Source organism: Schistocerca americana, chromosome X, assembly GCF_021461395.2.
Source record: "Schistocerca americana isolate TAMUIC-IGC-003095 chromosome X, iqSchAmer2.1, whole genome shotgun sequence".
Taxonomy (NCBI): domain Eukaryota; kingdom Metazoa; phylum Arthropoda; class Insecta; order Orthoptera; family Acrididae; genus Schistocerca; species Schistocerca americana.
In genome coordinates, this window is record NC_060130.1 from 620923066 (window position 1) to 620944567 (window position 21502).

At 39.1% G+C, this 21502-nt stretch overlaps 1 protein-coding gene across 2 annotated transcripts in view; it reads right to left on the reverse strand.

Annotated features, from left to right (window-relative positions):
• The window catches only part of LOC124555731, a 139748-nt gene that overhangs the window by 9923 nt on the left and 108323 nt on the right, over positions 1-21502 (reverse strand). For both annotated transcript variants that reach the window (XM_047129752.1, XM_047129753.1), the window contains 3 exons: positions 15515-15641; positions 13622-13815; positions 3358-3552 (listed from right to left, as the gene is read on the reverse strand). In XM_047129752.1, coding sequence (XP_046985708.1) covers positions 3358-3552; positions 13622-13815; positions 15515-15641 — 516 coding nt within the window. The remainder of the gene's footprint in view (positions 1-3357; positions 3553-13621; positions 13816-15514; positions 15642-21502) is intronic.

Below are 21502 nucleotides of genomic sequence, written 5' to 3' on the forward strand. Positions count from 1 at the left end.
TGACTACACATAAAACAAAATGTTCTGTTTCAAAATTCTGTTCTGTAATTTTGATCTGCCTTATTATGAGGTTGGCAACTGAATGGTGCCTTCCTGGTGATTACCTAGTCACCATAAGGACACTGGACACCGTGTGTCCATGTCGTCTTAAAAACTGACTGCAGTCTGATGAGGAGGCCTCTCAACGTCACACAGCCCACATTCTATTACAAATCACATCAAGTCCATTATCTCCTCCAATAATGCTAGAAATCAATCATTTGCCTCTTTCTTAAATCTTGAAAAATGACCTGTAAACTTATGTTGCTTATTTTCACGTTATCTTCTCAGCCTTGTTGTGCAAGTATTTCAGTTGTTTTTACTCCTTAAAACTCTCTCTGAAGCCAGCTCTGGTTGCCTTTCTAACACTGGCACCATCATAGTTCTGTGCCAACAACTGTAGTCACCATACTGTCATGTAACAATTATACTCACATTCCAAGATTTGAATTGTTAAATTAAATTAAAATAGTGAATTGTTAAATAAAATTAAAATTGTTAAATGAAACTAAAATACTGAACTGTTAATTGAAATTAAGAAGTTGGTATCCCTAGATTTAAGCCTGATTGCAATTGTTGAATTCAGGGAGAGGGGAATAGATGTACATGATGCTCCCAGGCTCCGATTGCAAGTAACATTTATCATTTAAGCTTCACAAAGGGGCTGCCTTTCTGTTTATCACTTTTCCACTGATACAACAAAAATCGATTAGTTCATGCCAGAACAGGTCAAATCATCGTCAGCAAAGTCTCTCTGTCAATCAAATCACACCACAGGATCAGTTGACTTATGAGACTAAGGGCTCTAGAAGCCATGGCATCTGTTCCAAGCCACCATCTAGAGTAGATACTAAATGGCTTACTTTCTTTACTGTGGCAATTTCTCCTCCCCTTCAAGATGGATCTGGAGCTACTGGGGTTATCTTCTCTTGTACCAATTGCAACCCTTATGAGCAAATAAACTGATACAGTTTCTTATTATAAACTTGAGTTCCGTATATTAACTACAAGCCCACATCACAGGCAATCCTGACTACAACCCCTGGAGGGGTGTAAATGTATATGCTGAAATATAAATTGCCTTTGATTCATTTCCTTGTCCAAACGGTAGGTCCCATGATAACTAGTTATGTCAATCAGTCCACAAGCTGGAAAAGTAAAGGCATAATGACAATAAGGCACTGCACAATAGTTAAGCATTGTGAAGTTCAAAGCAACCTTCTACCTGAGGGTTGCTTTATTTAATCTGTACATTTCGTTCTGACTGCTCAGGTTTATCAATATTCCTTGCATGTCTCGCAATACTGTGCAGGAAAACAGTACGTACCGGCAAAAAAACTTACACCTTGTTTGCATTTACATTAGCTGTTCTTGAAAAAAGAAAAGCAACATTGTGTGAACTTCTTTATACCTACCCGTGTGTGTGTGTCCTGTGTGTGTGTGTGTGTGTGTGTGTGTGTGTGTGTGTGTGTGGTTTCTTTTTATGTCAAGTTCTTCTGATATTGACCACAAAGTAGCCAGCTTCCTGGCATTGCTTTGTTCAAGATGTAATTGATATAGAATTGTCTTATGCTAATTTTCAATGGATGATTGATACACATATTCAAAAGCTGCAACACACTTGTCAGGCTGCCAGTTTTCTTTTTTCAGTTTTTGTTTCACTCAGCTACCAGTGTACCTGGGAAAACTATTCAACAAAAGCATTGATTTTGAGTGAAGAAGAGCTCTTGGCTACTTTTTCCACACTAATGAAATCCAGTCTAGGACCAGATCATCTGTCATCCACCTGCCATCACAAGCTCTTACAATAAAACCAGCAGGGAAACTTTCTCCCTTTGGGACTGTTTTCTGATTAAAAACCACATACGATGGCAATTTTATCCATCAGCCATAATGCTGAACATCACTGGCCACCGCTGTTTTTCAGCACCACATGTACACATTTGTATGCCACATTTCCCTACATTATTTATTGTAGTGTATGTATTGTAGTGTATTGAAGTAGACTGACATTTGGCTTGCATTCCCTATTTGAGAACGTAAATAAAAAATTTTTGTGCCATAGTTGGGTCACATAAATGCTGAAAAAACATCAAATTGTTTTCGTAAGCTTGAGGCAGCTTTTGTGCTATTGTAGTTCTGCAATGAATACACAGATTATTTCATAACATAAGTTGTCCAACCCATCCATACAAAACGTTAAATTCCATTGGCAAAATGTTTCTCTCACATGCTGTTTTGCAGCCTTCAATTTCAATTATTTCAGTTGTAATGGCATATGCACATTTCCTGTTTTGAACTAAAAAATCAAGCACGTCTTTTTCCACATCTGCATATTTGCACTTTTACCCTCAAAATGAACACTGAGTTTTCAAACTACTTAAGAGTTTCTCTTCACTTGTACAGCAGTGAGGAAAGCTGATAACTTGAAGCTTAAATTTTGCTGAGTAACTTATGTTGCTTTCTCATCATCACTCGCGGTCTCTTAAATTAGTCATTTTATCAAACCTCCAATACGCAAAACCTGTCCTACTGGTGATGAGTCATCTTTTCTTATGAGGTAGTTGAAGACAGCGAGGGAAGGCAGATAGACTTCTTTTTCTACTTGAACCTCCTACTGAAACCTGTCCTGTTGCTGATGAGTCTCACTTAGTTATGTGAAAGCTAAAGAAGGGGAGGGAGAGAGATGCAACTCACAAAGTACTGTCACTAAATTAGCTTTTCAGTTACGCACTCTGGCAGGAACAAGGGAAGATTAGCTTTTTATCTCCCATCAGTAATGAAGTCATTGCTGGTGGAACACAAGCTCTGACTGAGGAAGGAAATAGGCCATTCAATCTCCCGCAACCCAGCATGGGATTCATCTTAAGCAATTTACGGAAATAAGGTAAAAATCTAAATCTGGATGGTTGGATAGCTAGTTGAAACACTAGACTTCTGAATATGGCTCCAGTGGCTGACCACAGCACCACCATGCTCGGTCTCTGAAGGCAAGCAAATTTTTGCAGGCTTGTATCCTGTTTAAGCAGCATTGAGTATTTGACTGGTTCAGTTAATTCTATCATCTAATTATGGAGCTGATGCACAAACTTCAATTATCGAAATAATCGGTGTGATATAAACTGCAAGGGTTAAAGAAATTTTAATTTTATATATATCTATGCACTGAAACAGGGGCACAAGCACTTATGATAACATTTTTTCTGCCAACAGCAGGATCAAAACTCACAGTAGAAATTGTATGTCTATAAATTACTGACATTATAAATATAATTGGAGAACAAACAACATTCAAGTATAATAAATTCAAAAACTTACTTGTGAAGAATACTCCTTTCATCACTGGTAAACTCTGCCGTGAACACGAGATCTTGTTCAGAGTTACTCCTTGCATATGATTCGAGAAATACGAGTGCTTTATTTTCGAATGAGGCTCCTGGTTTCTCAGCACTTTCTTTCTTCCCTTCCTTAAATTGACTACCAAAGCCACTTCTGTTCATTTTGGCTGTCAAACTAAAAAAAAAAAAGTTATTCAATGACAACAGCTGCAGAATTTGGGAGTTAAATAGATTTGATCCATATATCTTGAGCTAAAATTGTTTCATTTCCATACATATTTCACAAATACATATTCTCTGTTTATCACCACTGTAAGGAGATTAAAACAACAAGTATATATTCACATTAATGTGCAGGTGCTGGCCAAAAATGTGGAAACACCACGAGAAATGCATGCATAAATACTAATGCAGATGGTAAACAAGCCTGCAGGTTGTGCCATTGTAACTGAACATGAATGGCACCAGTGCAATGTCCTCAATACGTTGCAAGTGTAAGTCATGGTCACGACAGTGTTCTATGTAACTTTGAGTTCATTATGTCGGAGATAAGTGAATTCAAACATGGGCAAATTGTTGGTGTTCACATGGTAGGTACTTCCATAAGCATGGTGATCAAAGCATTTGATGTTTCAAGAGGCATTATATCGAAAAATTTTACTGCATACAGGGAATGTGGAAAAACATCATGCACTAAATCACAGTGTGAACAGAAGTGTGTGTGTTAAGTGTTGATGACAGAAGGTCATTGAAGAGGCTAATGATGAAAAATAAAAGGAAGACACCTGTAAAAGTCACTGCAGAACTGAATGTTGCACTCACAAACCCTGTCAGCACCAAAAAAATATGAAGTGAGCACCATAAGTTGGGTATTGTAGGGTGAGCAAGAACTCCAAACCCAGTCATCAGTGATGCAAATGCCCATAACATGGAAATGTGGGGATGAAGCTGTAAAACTTGGATTATGGAGCAAGGGGAAAAGTCAATTGGTCATATGAATCTTGTTTCACACTGTTTCTAACTTCTGGCTGAATTTATGTTCCAAGAGGGAAACAAGGAGGAGATTTGTTGATGATTTGGGTAGCCATGTCAAGATATTTTTGGGCCCCATGGTTACTCTGCAAAGTCGCATTACTGTCAATGATTATGTGACCATTTTGGCTGATCAGGTCCATCCCATGGTACAATGTTTGTTCTCCAATGGTGATGCCATGTTCCAAGATGACAGAGTCACTGTTTACACAGCTCACATCGTCCAAGACTGGTTTTTTGAGCACAAGGATGAATTTTTGCATCTCCCCTGGCCACCAGTCACCAGATCTTAATATTTTGCACCTTTGTGGTCTTCTTTGGAGAGAAGAATCTGTGATTGCTATCCACCATCATCATTACTTGAACTTGACATTATTTTGCAGGAAGAATGGTTTATGATTCCCTTGTAAGCCATACAGGACCTGCATTTATCCATTTCAAGATTATCGGAGGCTGTTTTGAATGTCAATGGGTTTCCTAACCATATTAGACATGTTAATGTGCTAGGTTCTGGGTGTTTCCATATTTTGTCCAACCCCTGTATACTGTACATTATAAAATACTAGCGAACCCGCCAATGCTTCACAATTGCTAAATATGTACTAATATCCTTCTCCCCCCTTCTTTGTCCATCTCCTCCTCCTCCTCCCCCCATTCCCTATCCAGCATCTCCGCGCCCCCCCCCCCCCCCCGGGTCATCTCTTTCTCCTCCTCCCTATCTTTCTCCACCTCCTCCCCTCCTCTCTATCCATGTCCTCCCTTCATATGTCCATCCGCACCTCCCCAGCCATCTCTTCTTCCCCCTCTCTTTGACCTTAAACCACACACACACACACACACACACACACACACACACACACACACACACACACACACACAAATGAGGTTTAAAGTCAAAGAAAGGGAGAAGAAGAGATGGCCGGGGGAGGTGCGGGTGATACTACACGTGACCCCCAAACCCCGCCCCCTTGGGTGGGGCAGGGGGGCAACTTTTAAATCTTAAATGGAAACCCCTATTTTTTATTGCAGATTTGGATTCTCCATAAAAAAGTAATCAAGTTTTGTCTGAAACATATTTTAAACCATTGACAGATGGCGCTGAAATCGAGAAAAATTAAAACTGGGGAAGAACTCTGATTTATTTAGAATGATCCGAGGAAGACGCATCAAATTGATACAATATGTGCACCAATTCTTTAATTATGCCAAATTAAGCTTTTTTTTTTTTTTTAAAACAAAATGCATCCTACCCGCCACAGTTTTTGATGGAGGAAGATGGAATGATATTAAAATCTCATTACGGAACTCTTCACAATTGCATTACTCACCCAACTGTGGCACTACCGTGGCCAAACTGTGAACTACGGCTCAGTATAAAGGTCAGTGCAATGTGATCAGACGTCGGCTCACTTTCAGATTGTGAACCGTAAACACGGCTTACTATCCTCGTCCACAGATTGTTGATTTGATGTTACGTTTAGGTGAATGCCATAACAATTACGCTGCAGCTGCGCAATTGTATGTGGATAGTTTCCCAAACAGACGACATCCAAGCGAAAACATTATTCAAAATTGCACTCAACAAGCTTGAAATGGATACATGCACTGTTCACCTTGTCATCACGACTACAGTGAAAATGACGCTTGTACCCTTACCGTTCTCGCCTGTGTTCGACTGGATCCCAAAATGAGTAGTTGTGTGATTCAGAGACTAACTGGAATACCAAAAGCAACTGTTTCGAGGATTTTGAAGGCGCATAAATATCATGCGTATCATATCACACTGACACATGCATTAACGCCGAAAGATATGCAAATACGCATGCATTTCTGGCAATGGGCCTTGGAAATGATAAGAGGTGGCAATGATTTTTTTTAGATACATTATGTTCACCGATGTAGCCACATTAAAAAACAATGGCGAATTAAATCGTCATGACTGTCATTATTGGTCCCCTGTCAATCCACACTGGCACAGACCCGTTGACAATCAACACAAATGGTTGTTAATGGTCTGATTTGAAATTTTAAACGGTTTCTTGATAGGACCATATTTTTTTGACCCAAATGTTACTGGAGATCTTTCTTACAACTTCTCTGCGATGATTTGTTGGAGCGAATGGAAGATACTGATTTAGAAACTAGGAACGAATGTCGTTCAAACAGGATGAAGCAGCTCCTCATTATGCTAAAAATGTGCAGAACGTTTTAAATTTACAGTACCCTGGTCAGTGGATAGGACGCAGCAGACCAATTCAGTGGCCTCCACGTTCACCAGACCTAACATCTCTTGATTTTTTCTTGTGGGGTTATTTAAAAAATATTGTTTATGAAAGACAGCCCACAACCTGAAACGATATGGAGCAATGCATTCAAAGAGCGTTTGCAGCCATACCACAGGATGTGCTGCTCAAAACTGTGGACAACTTTCGCAGATGATTTACTTTATGCATTGAAGGAAATAGGGATAATTTTGAACAATTTCTTCGTGGCTAATTTCATTAATTAAGCACCCCAAATTGTGAGATGCAAGGGGACTCACACTAATGAAGCACCCCAACATGTGAGAGGCAAGGGGACTCACACTAAATTTTACTTTTTTTCTCGATTTCAGTGCCAGCTGTCAATGGCTAAAAAAATTTTTCAGACAACCCGGTCACACTGTGGACATTGTTACTCTCATAAAGAAATGTGGAAGGCATGCTAATTGTACAACAAGCTCCTTAATGTGTTGCCCTGCAAGTACAGAAATGCATTAAACCTGATTGTGGACTTTCTGAATATGTATTGTAGATTGTACTGTGATAGTGATTGTTAATAGTTACAAATTTGCAGCCTGAGAGATAAATACTACTGATTCCTAAAAAACAGTATACTGCCTTTTGTCCTGCAATATCCTGTGAGTGTCTATATGTACTACCTACACTGCGTAAAAGAACTGAAAGGTCACTTTTTCGCAACTCCAGCATTTTCCCCCGTTGGTATGCAGAAGTTTGAAATTTGATGTCACATTGGCACCAAATTTCACCATAATTCTGCCTAATGCCACCGTGTATGTGTCACACAATAGACTACCCTTACCACATCTCACCAATTCTCTTGGTGCCTCTGTGATGGACGTCTGAACTGTGGCACCCAGCATTACAATCCCCAGCATTGAAATCAGGCAGTTTTCTTTTGTGTGGCTGATGAAAATATTTCAGACACATTCCCACTCAGAAGAGATACAAAAAGGCCTAAGGAGTAGGCATAATGGGCGTCAATGAAACTACCTCTTCCCTTGGGGAGTATTCATTGAGACACATCATTGAGACACATTTTGTGGTCTAAAATCACAGTCTGCAGTGCAATGTGCAACAGAACGACATTCTTGACAACCTTTGACAGTGCTGACACCTCTCAGATGATTCAACCCTTCTTTAAGGACATTGAGGGGTTGTAACCCAAATTAATTTGATATGATCCATTTTGAATGTAGCATGACCACAAATTTTGCTCTGGTGTACAGTGTGAAACCACTAGGGACTATTCAGTGAAAACTAAACATGATCTGAAGCAGCAGGAGTGTTTGTGCTTTTTGTGCCCTCCTGTGGAATCATAATGGGGATCCTCAGTGCCACCCTTGACTGATACCTATGCACATGCAGGCACGCAACCCCTTCAAAATCATTCAAATTCTGCATGCCTGCAAAGAAACACCAGAGTAGCAGTGTAGTGCCACTCAAATGAATGGTGTCAAAGAGGATGCCTGTGCCGAGTCACCCAGGAATCAGTCAAAGGCTGTTTCTTTACAGATACATTTCTAAAGTGCTCAATACAGGTATGCAGCTGACACAGAATGTGTTGCCCCCACCCCATAATCACGCCACAAGAGGACTGTAAAATCATAAACATCCTTTGTTGAACCAGATCACGTTCAAATTTCGTCAAATGGTTTTGAACAATCCCTAGTGGTTTCACAGGCAGGATAAAGGGGAAATTCTTTACCTACTCCACAATTAATGCCCATGCACCAACAGAAGAATCTGAAGAAGAAGAGAAAGAAGTATTCTATGAATCTTTGGAAAGAGTATATGATGAGTGCCCAGGGCATGTTATTAAAATAATAGCTGGAGACCTAAACGCTCAGGTGGGGAAAGAACAGATTTATACACCAATAATTGGCCCCCACAGCAAACACGCAACAAGTAATGATAACGGAACAAGGCTTATACTGTTCACAGCATCTAGAAATACGGTAATAGGATCAACACTGTTCCCATAGAAAGAAATTCACAAGGGAACATGGAACTCACCGGATGGAAACACAGTAAATCAGATTGACCATGTGTTGATAGATCTGAGACACAAATCAGACCTATTGGACGTGAGGAGTCTCAGAGGCCCAAACATAGATACAGATCATTTTCTGGTATGGGCACGGGTGAGGGCAAGGATATCTAACGCAGCTCAAGGAGACCGACCCAGGGCACAGAAATATAATATAACAAATTTAGAATCAGTGGAAGTAAGAGAACAGTATCAGGAGAAGATAACTTGGATTTTGGAAAACACTGGAGAATATAACAATATTGAAGATCAGTGGGAAACGATAAAAACGATGGTGGAGACATTGGCAAGAGAGATACTTGGAATTGGGGCAAGACAAGTAAGACCATCATGGTTTGGTACTGAATGCAAAATAGTAAATGAAGAAAAGAACAAAGCATATAGCAGGATACTGTGGTCACACTGTACGAGGAGGATAGTAGAAGAATACAAAGAAAAACAGAGGATTGAAAAGAGGACCCACCAAAGAAAAAAGAGAGAATGGATGAAAGCAAGTGTCAAAGAAATGGAGCTCAAGAGATGCAAAAATGGAATAAGGAAATTCTATAGAGAGGTGAATGCGGCACGGAAGCCTTTTGGTAGCAAAACAAGCTTAATAAAAGATGAGACAGGGAATATAACAAGTGAAGAGAAGGGAATATGTGAAAGATGGCGCAGGTATTTTGATAGTCTCCTCAACCCTAGAATAACTATACCAGAGAACCCAACAGACACCAATGGGGAAGAGGATGCAGACAACAACACTACCCCACCGAATATAGAAGAAGAGAAAACTGCCATGAAGAAATTGAAAAACAACAAGGCGGCAGGGACAGATGGTATTCCAGCAGAACTGTTTAAGCAAGGAGGCAGAGAGCTGGAACAAAGCCTTCTGAAAATGGTCACCCGAATATGGGAAGAGGAGAAAATGCCCCAACAATGGAAAGAGGGTATCATATGTGCCATATATAAGAAAGGAGATAAGATGGAGTGTGGCAATTACAGAGGGATCACACTACTTAATTTGGGATATAAAATACTCTCTAATATGCTATTCGACAGAATACTCCCGATCATACAGAGGGAGACGGGGCTGTACCAATGCGGATTCCTTCCTGGGAAGTCAACTATAGATCAAATATTCACCTTAATACAAATCCTGGAAAAAACAAACGAATACGGAGTTGGCACGTATCACCTCTTTATAGATTTCAAAGCAGCTTATGATAGCATAAATAGAGAGCAGTTATATCAAGCTCTAGATGAACTGGGAATCTCTATAAAGTTGGTAAGGTCAGTGAGAATGACAATGAGCGAAACACAAGGTAGTGTAAGAATAGGAGGAATGATGTCCAACACATTGAGTATTAAAAATGGAGTGCGACAAGGGGATGCATTGGCATTCCTTCTCTTTAATGCCGCCCTGGAGAAGCTGATGAGAAACGCAAACCTTCTGAATAGGGAAACGATCTTCTATAAATCAGTGCAGATACTGGCCTACACAGATGACATAGATATAATAGCAAGAACCCAAAAAGCAATGGAAGAGACATTTACAGCTCTTGAACAGGCCAGTAGAAACATGGGGTTAATCATTAATGAACAAAAAACAAAATATATGGCAGCTGTAAAAGCACATAGAGAAAATATGCCAAATGAAATAACAATGGGCAATTATACATTTGAGAGAGTTGAACATTTCAAGTATCTGGGCTCGACAGTTACACATCTAAATGATACCTCCTTTGAAATTAAGCAGAGATTAATACTGGCCAACAGAGCCTATTTTGCCCTAACAAGACTTCTATCCTCAAGGCTCCCGACTCGTGCCACGAAATTAACTATGTATTAATCACTTATATAACCAGCGCTTACATATGCCTCTGAAGCCTGGACATTAACAACTAAAGATATTGAAACACTGGATGCATTTGAAAGAAAGGTACTTAGATGAATTATCGGCCCAATCTGTGAAAGAGGAAGGTGGAGGAGGGGATACAACCATGAGTTGTATACAATATACAAAGACCAACCCATCAGAAGGATAGTGAAATCATCCAGACTGAGATGGGCGGGACATGTGGTTCGCATGAATGATACAGAAGTACCAAAAAGGATATTACAAGGAAAGCCAGGAGGGCAGAAAGGACGTGGTTGACCACGAGCCAGATGGGAAGATGGAGTAATCGAAGATCTTAGGAAGATGGGCTATAGAAACTGGACAGTATTGGCAAAGGACCAAGAGAGATGGAAGAAAATTGTAGAAGAGGCCAAGGCTCATCATGAGCTGTAGAGCCAAGAAAGAAGAAGACTATACAGGTATGCAAGGTGGCACAGAATGCGTTGCCCCCACCCCATAATCACACCACAGGAGGACTGTAAAATCATAAACATCCTTTGTTGAACCAGATCATGTTTAAATTTCGTCAAATGGTTTTGAACAATCCCTAGTGGTTTCACCCTGTACATCAGAAAAAAAATTGAAGTCACAATACACTCCAAAGGGGTCACATCACATTAAATGGGGTTGAAACTTTACTATGTACTTAGAGAAGGGCTGAACATCCAGGGGTCACAGCACTGTCCAAGGTTGTCAAGAACATCATTCTGTTGCACATCGCCTTGAAAACCATCAGTTTTGACAGTGAAGTGTGTGTCCATGAATGTCCTATGCGAAATGGAGGTTTCACTGACATCCATTATGACACCTCCTGAGGTCTTTTTGTGTCGATTGAAATGTTTTCCTTAGTCACCCATAAGAGAACTGTGTGATTTCAACACTGAGTGCCACAGTTCTAACCTCCATCATGAAGGCATCAAGAGAAGTGGGGTGAGATGTGGGTAGAGGAAGGTGTGACATATCCACAGTGGCATTTGGCAGAATTGCGGTGAAATTTGGTGCCAAATGTGACATCATTAACCCACAATACACCTCACATGAACTGCTGAGGACTGGCCTTTTTCCCTGGATGTCTCGACACGCTGTTTCAAGTGTTGTTTAGCCCAAGTATGACATTACAAGGTGCTACACTTTTGTACCATTATGCAGGAAGGTTGTAGGCACCTTTTAGTCAAATTTCAAACTTCTGGGTCCCAACAGGGGAAAATGATGTGGTTTCAATCAAATGACCCTTTAATTCTTTTGTGCAGTTATATCTTGATGACAAATTATTATCACTTACACACGAATAAACACAGTGTCACTGTATATAAATCAAGATATAAAACAATAACTAATGAGGAGTGACTTTGTGTACCAACGCTTAACTATTAATTTTCATTTTTTACATATCTGTCTTTCACTAGCCGGCCGGGGTGGCCGAGCGGTTCTAGGGGCTACAGTCTGGAACCGCGAGACCGCTACGGTCGCAGGTTCGAATGCTGCCTCGGGCATGGATGTGTGTGATGTCCTTAGGTTAGTTAGGTTTAAGTAGTTCTAAGTTCTAGGGGACTGATGACCTCTGAAGTTAAGTCCCATAGTGCTCAGAGCCATTTGAACCATTTTTTGTCTTTTACTTCTGTTCCCTCATATTTATTGCATTTAAAACATTTAAAATTTCTATTGATCATGCTGTATCCAAATATAGTAATCTAATAATGGCTGTACATCACACCCCATAAAGCTGTTGCTTTCAGTGAAGTACACAGTATCTAACACTTATGGACTTTTATTTTGTGAATATTATCACCTTAGTTTTCCTGGATGATTTTTTAAAATGTACTCAGAACAATTATCTTGTACAAATGCAGTATGGATTTTCCACTTTGCAATGGTGTTTTGCTGTTTTGAATTTTGTAGGCAGATTAAACCTCTGTTGACAGATTGCTGTCAACTGTAATGGCCACTTTTGCTTCACAGTCCATATAACCTGGATCCCCCCCATAACTTCACTGATTTACATAAGTGGGAATTGTACTTAAAACATATTCTTTGGTGCCAGAATCCTTCTGCTCCAAATCTCCACTAGACCCTGTTCCACACTCACTTCCATGCCTGTCCCCATGCCTCCCACTGCCATCAATCTCCACAGTCTCCCTCCCACTCTGTCATCATGTGCTACATGCAACTTCACCTGCCAGCACCAGAGTGAGCTCACCAGTGCCACATCACTGTCCATCCCTGCCAGTTACCTGTCTCTTTTCCCCTCATCCTCCCCACCTCCTTGCTCACTGCACCTACAACACCCAACACGACCCCTCATCCCAATTCAGCTACTGCCCCAGGACACGATAGCTGTGTGTATGTGTATGTGCGTGTGCGTGTGAGAGCGAGTGTTTATTGTTGCCTGAAAAATCAACAATGTTTTCAGCCTCACCATTTATGTGCTCATTGACCCCTTGATGTGTCACCTATATGGCAAATAACTGTCATGTTTCAAAGTTCTTTTCTTTAGTATCCTCAGTAGTGAGTTTCTCGCTTTGTTTTGTGCTGTCTCGTATGAATAATTGTATCATGTCCTTTTAATATTAATGATCAAAATCACTTGCAGTCCTTAGCCTACAACTGTACATCAATATTTTTATATATAAAAACACCTGCCACTTTCCTCTCTGTACGTAATCCCTTTCGGATAGAAGGCATATGAAATGCTTAGTGCAACTGTCCAGTAAGAGAAACTTTCTAGATTCTTCAGGAATTTATTATTGTAAACCTTTATAAGCAGTTTCCTCTTTCTCATACCCTGCAAAAGTAACGCTATACAGCCATCATTGATAATAATCAACTGAAATATTTTACCGAGAAGAATAAAATACTGTAATAATAATAATAGGCATAAATACCATAAATAAATGTATATTTGATAACAGAATATGCAATCACATCTTGTTTGCAAGCAAATAAGCCATGCAAAAGAATAAGCACGAACACCCTGTGTAACAGTGACCAACATGTAATTAATTACCTTATTGGCTCTACTATTCCCTGCTGTGCTTTGCCGAGGCCGCCACCTGTCCAGCCCATATTTGCCATCATTCTCAAAGCTACACCCCCAACAGCAGGTGTAACAGGTCCTCTATTCTGTGGTTCTTCTACCTCCGAAACTTCTGGTTCACCAAAGTTTCTCCCAACAACTTGGTCGTAACGCCGACGTTTTATCTGAAAATATTTATGTTTTTCAATATGTAGACTTGTTTCAAAAGCTACTCGAGACCGTACCACAGATAAATCACATTTCACAGCACCTTCACTTCAAAGCCTCTCAAAATAGACCACAAGTGGTGCTGAAAAGCTAACAGTGATTCACCATTAGATACTGAAAACAACAAAGGAGGGAAATACTCTCCTCATAATAATAATAATAATAATAATAATAATAACAACAACAACAACAATTTGTTGCAGAATATAACTTTCATTGCTAGAAATTTACCTCAGAATGCATACAAAGCAGAAAAAGTTGCAGTTGAAATAAACAGAGATAACAGATAAACAAATTAACACATTTGCAAGGAATAAAATAAAACATTAATAAATTTGTGAAAAAGCACAAAAATACCAAGAAAGGATTTTCTACTTTCTAAACCACTGGCCATTAAAATGACAACTCCAGGAAGGATAGAAAATACCAAAAATTTATGTATTGTCTGTATACAGTATAGCAAGAATATACATGAGATTTGGTGGTACACAGTCTGAAAAATTTTGTACACATAACTACAATGTCTTGCAGAAATGAGGGCTGGGCATTGTGTTACAGTGAACTCGGATGACAGATACAAGTCTCTCGTTCCAGGCTGATGCCACTCTATGACAGAATTTGTCAATCCCAGGGCTCACAAGTGGTGGCATGCCAATCTCTCGGCAAACCGAGACAGGGCTTTTCGACAGGAGACCTAGAAAGTGGTGCACAGCCACCAACCTTGAACACATCATGCATAATGCTGGCTTATTAGCTGTGTCAACTGGATGTGATCACGCCGTGTACCTGATGGTTCCTTGTACCATGATGCTAGCTGCTGGGACCATACGATGATGGCAAATACAATGTGGTAATGTTCATTCTCCTCAGAGCCTCCACACATGGATAAGTCTGCCCTGTTGCCAAACACAGAAGTAAGACTCATCCGAAAAGATTATGCCGTGTCACTCCTGTATCCTGTATCATTGGCACATGCACCACTGTTGGTACACCTCTCTCTGCTCCGTGGCAAAAAAGCCGCTACTGTGATTGCTGTGCTGACTTTCCGTGGTGCTGCAGACTTTGTCTTAGTGTCTATGTGGATATTTGCTTTGCTGCAAATGAGTCAATTTCCCCAACTCACAGTACGTGATGAGGCTGTACCATCCCACATGGCTGGCCGAAAAATGAGTCTTGTTTCTCAGGTGGTCAATGTGTTATATCCTACATGGCGGCAAATATGGCTCTCTCTGACTCGTCAATTCAGATTTACATGAGAGCATCAGGGTCACAACAGACGTGAGTGGTGTCATTGGGGAACAATAAACTGCAGTCTCAATAGGCCAAAATTCTGTCACTGGCGAATTATGACATGTGCTCTCTTTGTTACACAAGTCATAACATAAACTTCTGACAAACAACTAACATTCACATGTGATTCTCGAATGAGAAATCTGCTGTATAATCTCAACTTATGCACTGATTGTGGATGGCATTACTCCTATTGACTCCGTGCAGTTGTGTTGAAATGCTTGGACATTTACATATTCAAACATGTAGTACGATCCTTGCCAATTTGACTTTTGTTGTGCTGTCTTCACAGTGTTCAATTTTAAGGACCAGCAGTGTAGATAGCAATAAACAAGCAGGGCGGAAATCAGAAGCAAGCATCTTTACCTTAATTGTAAAGCATTGTTCCTGAAGCTTTTCCAGAGCTTTTAAGTAAGTCCTCTCTCGGGCTTTCTTTCTCACCGCATCTGCTTCCACAGATAGCTCTTTCCCTCGAATGTAAACTTTAAAAAGCCTGTTGATATGAAAGTCAACACAATTATAATATAAATGCGTTAAGTTCAATTGTAGAAAAAAAATGTAGGATTCAGAAAATGACTTTTGATAATAATAAAAATAACAGTGAAATATGAGTATTAAGCATATTTCAGGCACAAGCGAACTGTCTACTTGCCAGACACCACAGCTGAAATAACTGTAGGAAAGGTGACACACAAATTATTAAAAAACGTGAATGTTTCCAGCTTTCAATAATATTTAAATTAATTTTCTTAAAAGAGATAAAGGAAGTCAATGTCTGGCCCGCATCAGATGAGATTCTACGTGCACAGAAGGATATGGAAGTAGCAATGACTAATAATGAGCTGTCAGAAACTGAAATAGCACAGGTGAGAGGTATAAATAAAAGCAGAAGGTAGGTGAGGAAAAACATTAGCACCAAATTTTACAGTTCTGAAAGTTTAAGATTCAACCAAGTTTCCCAGTTTGCTTGTTCATGATCCACACTTCAGTTTTTTGGGCTTAATAAAACTATATATGAAGGGTTTATTTCAATAGTGGTACAAGTCCATTCTTGTTCATTCTGAGATACAGAGTCCTAAGGTTAAATGAGTGCTGAAAAATCTGCAGTTGCGATACCAGAAATATTCCAGTATATATACTGGTATCTCAGCTGCAGATTTTTCAGCGCTCATTTACCTTTAGGACTCTGTATCTCAGAATGAACAAAAATGGACTTGTACCACTATTGAAATAAGCTCTTCATATGTTACCATATAAAATTAAGTGCATCAAAAGTTCTCATAGGCAGCTTTATGGACGAGAAAATGCCCACTCATCAGATGTTACGGGAGGATGTTGGCCAAGGGAAGGAAGGTATTAATTTTGGCAACATTTATAACAAGTACATTGTCAAAATAACAAAGAGGAGCCTTTTGCACTTCTGGCAGATCAAGTAACACATTTTATCAAAAACACAAAAATCATAAGCAGACAACACAATGTTTTGAAGTATTTGTCAGATAACTGTGAAAAAATGATAAATGCAGGGGTCAGAAAGTCAATTTTATCATGCTTTGGATGCTTTAGTAAAATTTTATCAAGGCCCAGAGAAAAAAGAAAAATTCAAATTTAGCTCAATTTCCATTTATATAAAAAAAAAAAAGCTTTGGTCTACTTATTAGAAATCCATATTATAGGTAGCAAAAGGTTTTTAATTTTTATTTTTACTCTTAAAAATAGTGTAAGATAGACAAGTTTACAAATGGACAAGTGAAATTACATTTGCAGCCTTGAACCAATCTTTTGTAGTTCGGTTCTCGCAGGGAAAAATTCACGTGAAAAGTTTCTGCAGGTGGGCATCCATCCATTACCCTTGAACAATATTTGGTTTTCAAATAATTATTTTTGAGAAAGATGTTTGACAGAAGTTGTGTGGAAGTAAACATAGAAGCCATGCAAATAGGATTTTTTTAAAGCAATTTGCATACTTTTCCAAATCATATTTACCACAAAATTATTCAGTGGCTGGAGTTTTGTAAGTCTGCAAGGACTTCTTGTAAATCAATTACTTCCATATGAAGTGAAGATTTTGGAAGATTAGATACCTTTACAGCCACATCTGCCAAGTCTGTCACTGGAGAAATTCATATGGTAACAGTTTCCCTATTTCTGCAAAGTTTCGGAATCTTTCTGCAAATTCCTTGGCAAGATCTGATACAAAACTTCAAAACACTGCTGTATATATTTCAGAATTATATTTTTTTATATTCATATTATTAGAAAATGAACAAATTTTTGATTTCTAATACCTTTCTCACATATATCAAGCTTGTGAAGGAAAGCAGACATTTTTTACATCATATTAACTCAGTGTTGAGTGCACGTAAATATTTGATAATGTCTTTCAGGTAAGCCACAGCTAGCATACTGCACATATCTGCTGGGAATTGCAAGTTGCTTTCTGTGTCTCCAAGTTTTCCAAGAAAGAGGTTACTTTTTTTATCTGCTCTTTTCTTAGCCAACAAACACGGTTATGTTACAGAACGTCACAATATTCCGAATCACATTCAGACAGAATCTCCTTGAACTGCCTGTGCTGAAGGGTAGAACAATACCTCATGAAACTGATTAACTTGACTAAGTTGTACATTATATCATTCAGTGTAGTGCACAAATGGTTGTCTGGTGAATTATGCACCAATAATAAATTAATTCAGATTCTTATCGCTGATAATCCTTACACAGCTCTTTTCTGTGCCCCGCATTGTACAAGCCCAGTCCATTGAAAGGGGAAATCATTTCACCATAATTAATGTCTGATTATGAAGTCAGGGAAAGCCTGCAACAAATCATCTCTACAAGTCTTGTCTTTAAATGGCTATGATGCTAGCAATTCATCCCATAATACTGTTATTCCTTTTCACCATTTAAAAGGAAACAACTCACACAGGAACCAACATTAGTTCATCATCAACAATGTCACATGATTTGTCAAGGGCAGTAGGGTAGCAAGGTATCTTCTGTAAAAGCCCGAGCAGGCTTCTTTTGTTATCAGCCGCCAAAATTTCTGTTTTCTTGTATTGCTTCTTGCAAATAATCGAATACCCTGAATAGTGGTAACAATATCCTCCTCCTCTTCTAGAAGTGTTGTGGCCACTACGAACATACATTCTTTTACTATCTAGGACTCTGAATATGGCTTCTGGTTCTTATTAAACCTCCAGCACACACACACAAAAAATTGCTTCTCCTAATTTTTCTTGCTCGCTTATACACAGAGCAAGTATGATTGTGTTTTTCTTTTCTTTTCTTTTTTTTCCCTTTTTGTTTGTATGAGCTAAAATATGTCTGAAGTTTATCTCGACATGATGCACTGGCAAAAGCTTCTATGGAACTGCTGATGAGTTGTTAGCTGTTTCGTAGTGTCGCTTTGAATTAGCACGTTCAACAACAACAACCGCTTTGTTGCATGTGAGGTTAACTGGGATGGCTTCAGCCCTATCAGGTAGTGTAAAACAATACTGTTTGGTCCACTCAGTTAGAAACAGTGTGTTTTCACTGCCAACTTTGCACTTTTTAGGATCAATATTAAATGATGCACAAAATGTCACTATCATGCATCAATAAACAACACAAATAAATTAACAGTTGTGTAGCATGAGATCGCAACAATGAAAGCTGGTCTGCTACCACCCGCACTATAATCCATACTTTCATCAACTAAGGGTCGAAACACATCTGGTGGAGAGCACAGCAGCATTGCTTTTACTGCCAAATAAATTTCAACATTGCTGATGTTGAAATAAAGTAAAAAATACACAAACTTAACCCTAGTCTCTGAGAGCATCAAAGTAGACTCTTGTGCATGTGAGTGCAGATGGTTACTAGAATGAATTTTATTTATTTCTGATTTTATTTTAACATCAGCAACGTTGGACTTTATCTGTGATGTGAATCTGAATGGGTGTGTGTGCTCGAGCATCTGCACCCCTCTAAGAAACCAGCTTGAGCATGCTGTGCTCTGCTCTCCAATCTAAGCCAACATTGTCTGACTATTTGTTGGATGGCTACTTGACCTGGCAGTGCTGTGAAGTTTTGGCTTAATATTGGCGTGTTAATATAGGACAGAGTTACGAATCCAGTTTAAAAAGTTCTTATATCTGCTCAGTTGTGCTATTATCACTGTGGAAGGACTTAGTGGCACACAAAGAGTGAGACAACTGTCTCTTGAATTTAAACTGAATTAGAAATTAAAAGTTTGAAAAAGTTTTTGTCAGTCCAGTTTTCAACCTTCTATGTACGGAACAAACCATGGTCATCCAGTTGCCAACCATTGCTGTGTCATATTATCAGTTTTTCCAACTACATTTTATTTTTATCATGCTAATGGGAGATGGATGAGTGACTTGACACTACCAGTCGCAACAGATGCTGATATATATTATTGCTACATTGACTAATTTTGTCTCTGTTCCCATAAACACTTTGCCAAAGACCACATTAAAAACTGTTGCTACCAAGGCAACACTGAACAAAGCTCAAAGAGGGTAACGTACATCTGAATATACTAGTTTCTTATAACCTCTGTTTAAGAGCTGAAGTAGTGACCTACTACCCATTCACAATATGATTAATTCCCATATAGTTATCCACAATAATGGAAGTTTCTCATATAACATACACCATCCAGAAAAATCTGTGACGGACTTTATTCCTGACATATAAACAACACTAGTGCAATAACTATGGTGGCAGTTTAAAGTAACAACTGTAAACAACAAATGTGCATTTGACCATTCACTCATGAGCAGGCAGTGTTATGTAATGGACATACGGCATCAGGCACTTTACTGTCATTGTGTCACAAATTGCAATGGCGCAAAAAAAGGGGACATCTCTAAATTAAATGTTCAAGATATCATCTAGAATGTTTAGAAAAAGAGAAAAAGTGTGCAAAATTTGTCCCACACACCTTGACTTCTGAACAGAAACCAAACATGGAGATGCCTGTTGTGACTTGATTGAAACGAAAACCATGAACAATTCTTTTCTGTAAAAAGTCATCACAAATGATGAGATATGGTGTTATCAATATGATCCTACCACAAAATGCCAAAATGCAGAGTGGGTACCTGAAGGTTCAACAAGACCAATGAAGGTGCAACTGTGATGCAGGAGTTGAGCAACATCCATAAGAAGGACTTTTCTGAAAGTTTCACATGTCGTATCAACATGCTGTACAATATACTCAAATGTACGTGTGTGTGTGTGTGTGTGTGTGTGTGTGTGTGAGAGGGGGGGGGGGGAGGGGGGGGGTGTCTATGTACAATACTTGAAGCATTAAAACCACCATCCTAACTTTTCTCTGTTTTTTACTAATTCACTCTCCAAACTTTTTAAAAGTTTAAACAGCTTCGTTATAACACCGTATGTAGACTTTAATTTCACCAACAATAAAAACATGGCAGCAACTTTCAACACTATTTTATACTATCTTAAGTATACAAATCAATTTTGATTCCCCAAAATACCATACTGACACAAAGTTAAACTGACTGTACTTTACTTTACGATGCCAAAATTACATTAATAGTCCGCCGCTACATATCTGGACCAGTATTTTATTCTTGGAAGCAGTTTCACCAATTTCTTTAAAATATATGTGAACAGTGCAAATTATATTCCATGTGTTTGTACATTGTGCATTATACATGGAAACACAGGTATAGTGATTAAGTATATGCAAAGATGTAAAAGCCATATCAACTGTTATTAATGTGGCATGTGCATCAAGTAGCCACAAAACACACTGCAACACACTTCCATGCAACAGTTACTGGTGTGTGCCCTCCGCTACACACCGTTGGTGGCTTGCGGAGTATAAATGTAGATGTAGATGTGTTTTTTAGCAAAGTGATTGTCATAAGCAAGGAGGGAAATAAATAATGATCTTAGGTCTCTTGAACTACTGTTGACATAAATAAACAAAAAAATTACTTCTCCAGCCTAAATTGAAATTAAAATAAAAAACAACAATATACAGATGTCCCAGAAGGAATAGTTAATATTTGCTTTGGACGACTCTTTCTGCCATATCCCTGGATACTGACAATTCCTTCTGGGACACACTGTATTGAGGCTCCTTGTGCATGAAAGAGTGATTGTGGAAAAAAAGGTAACAAATTAGCTAACATTGTAACACTATAAGAACACATACACAGTGACACAACAGTCATCTGGGCAGGGGGGGGCGGGGGAGAGATAGGAAAGAGGGGAATGGGGAGGGGGAGGGAGGGAGGGAGGGAGGGAGGGAGGGAGGGAGGGAGGGGGAGAGAGAGAGAGAGAGAGAGAGAGAGAGAGGAGAGAGAGAGAGAG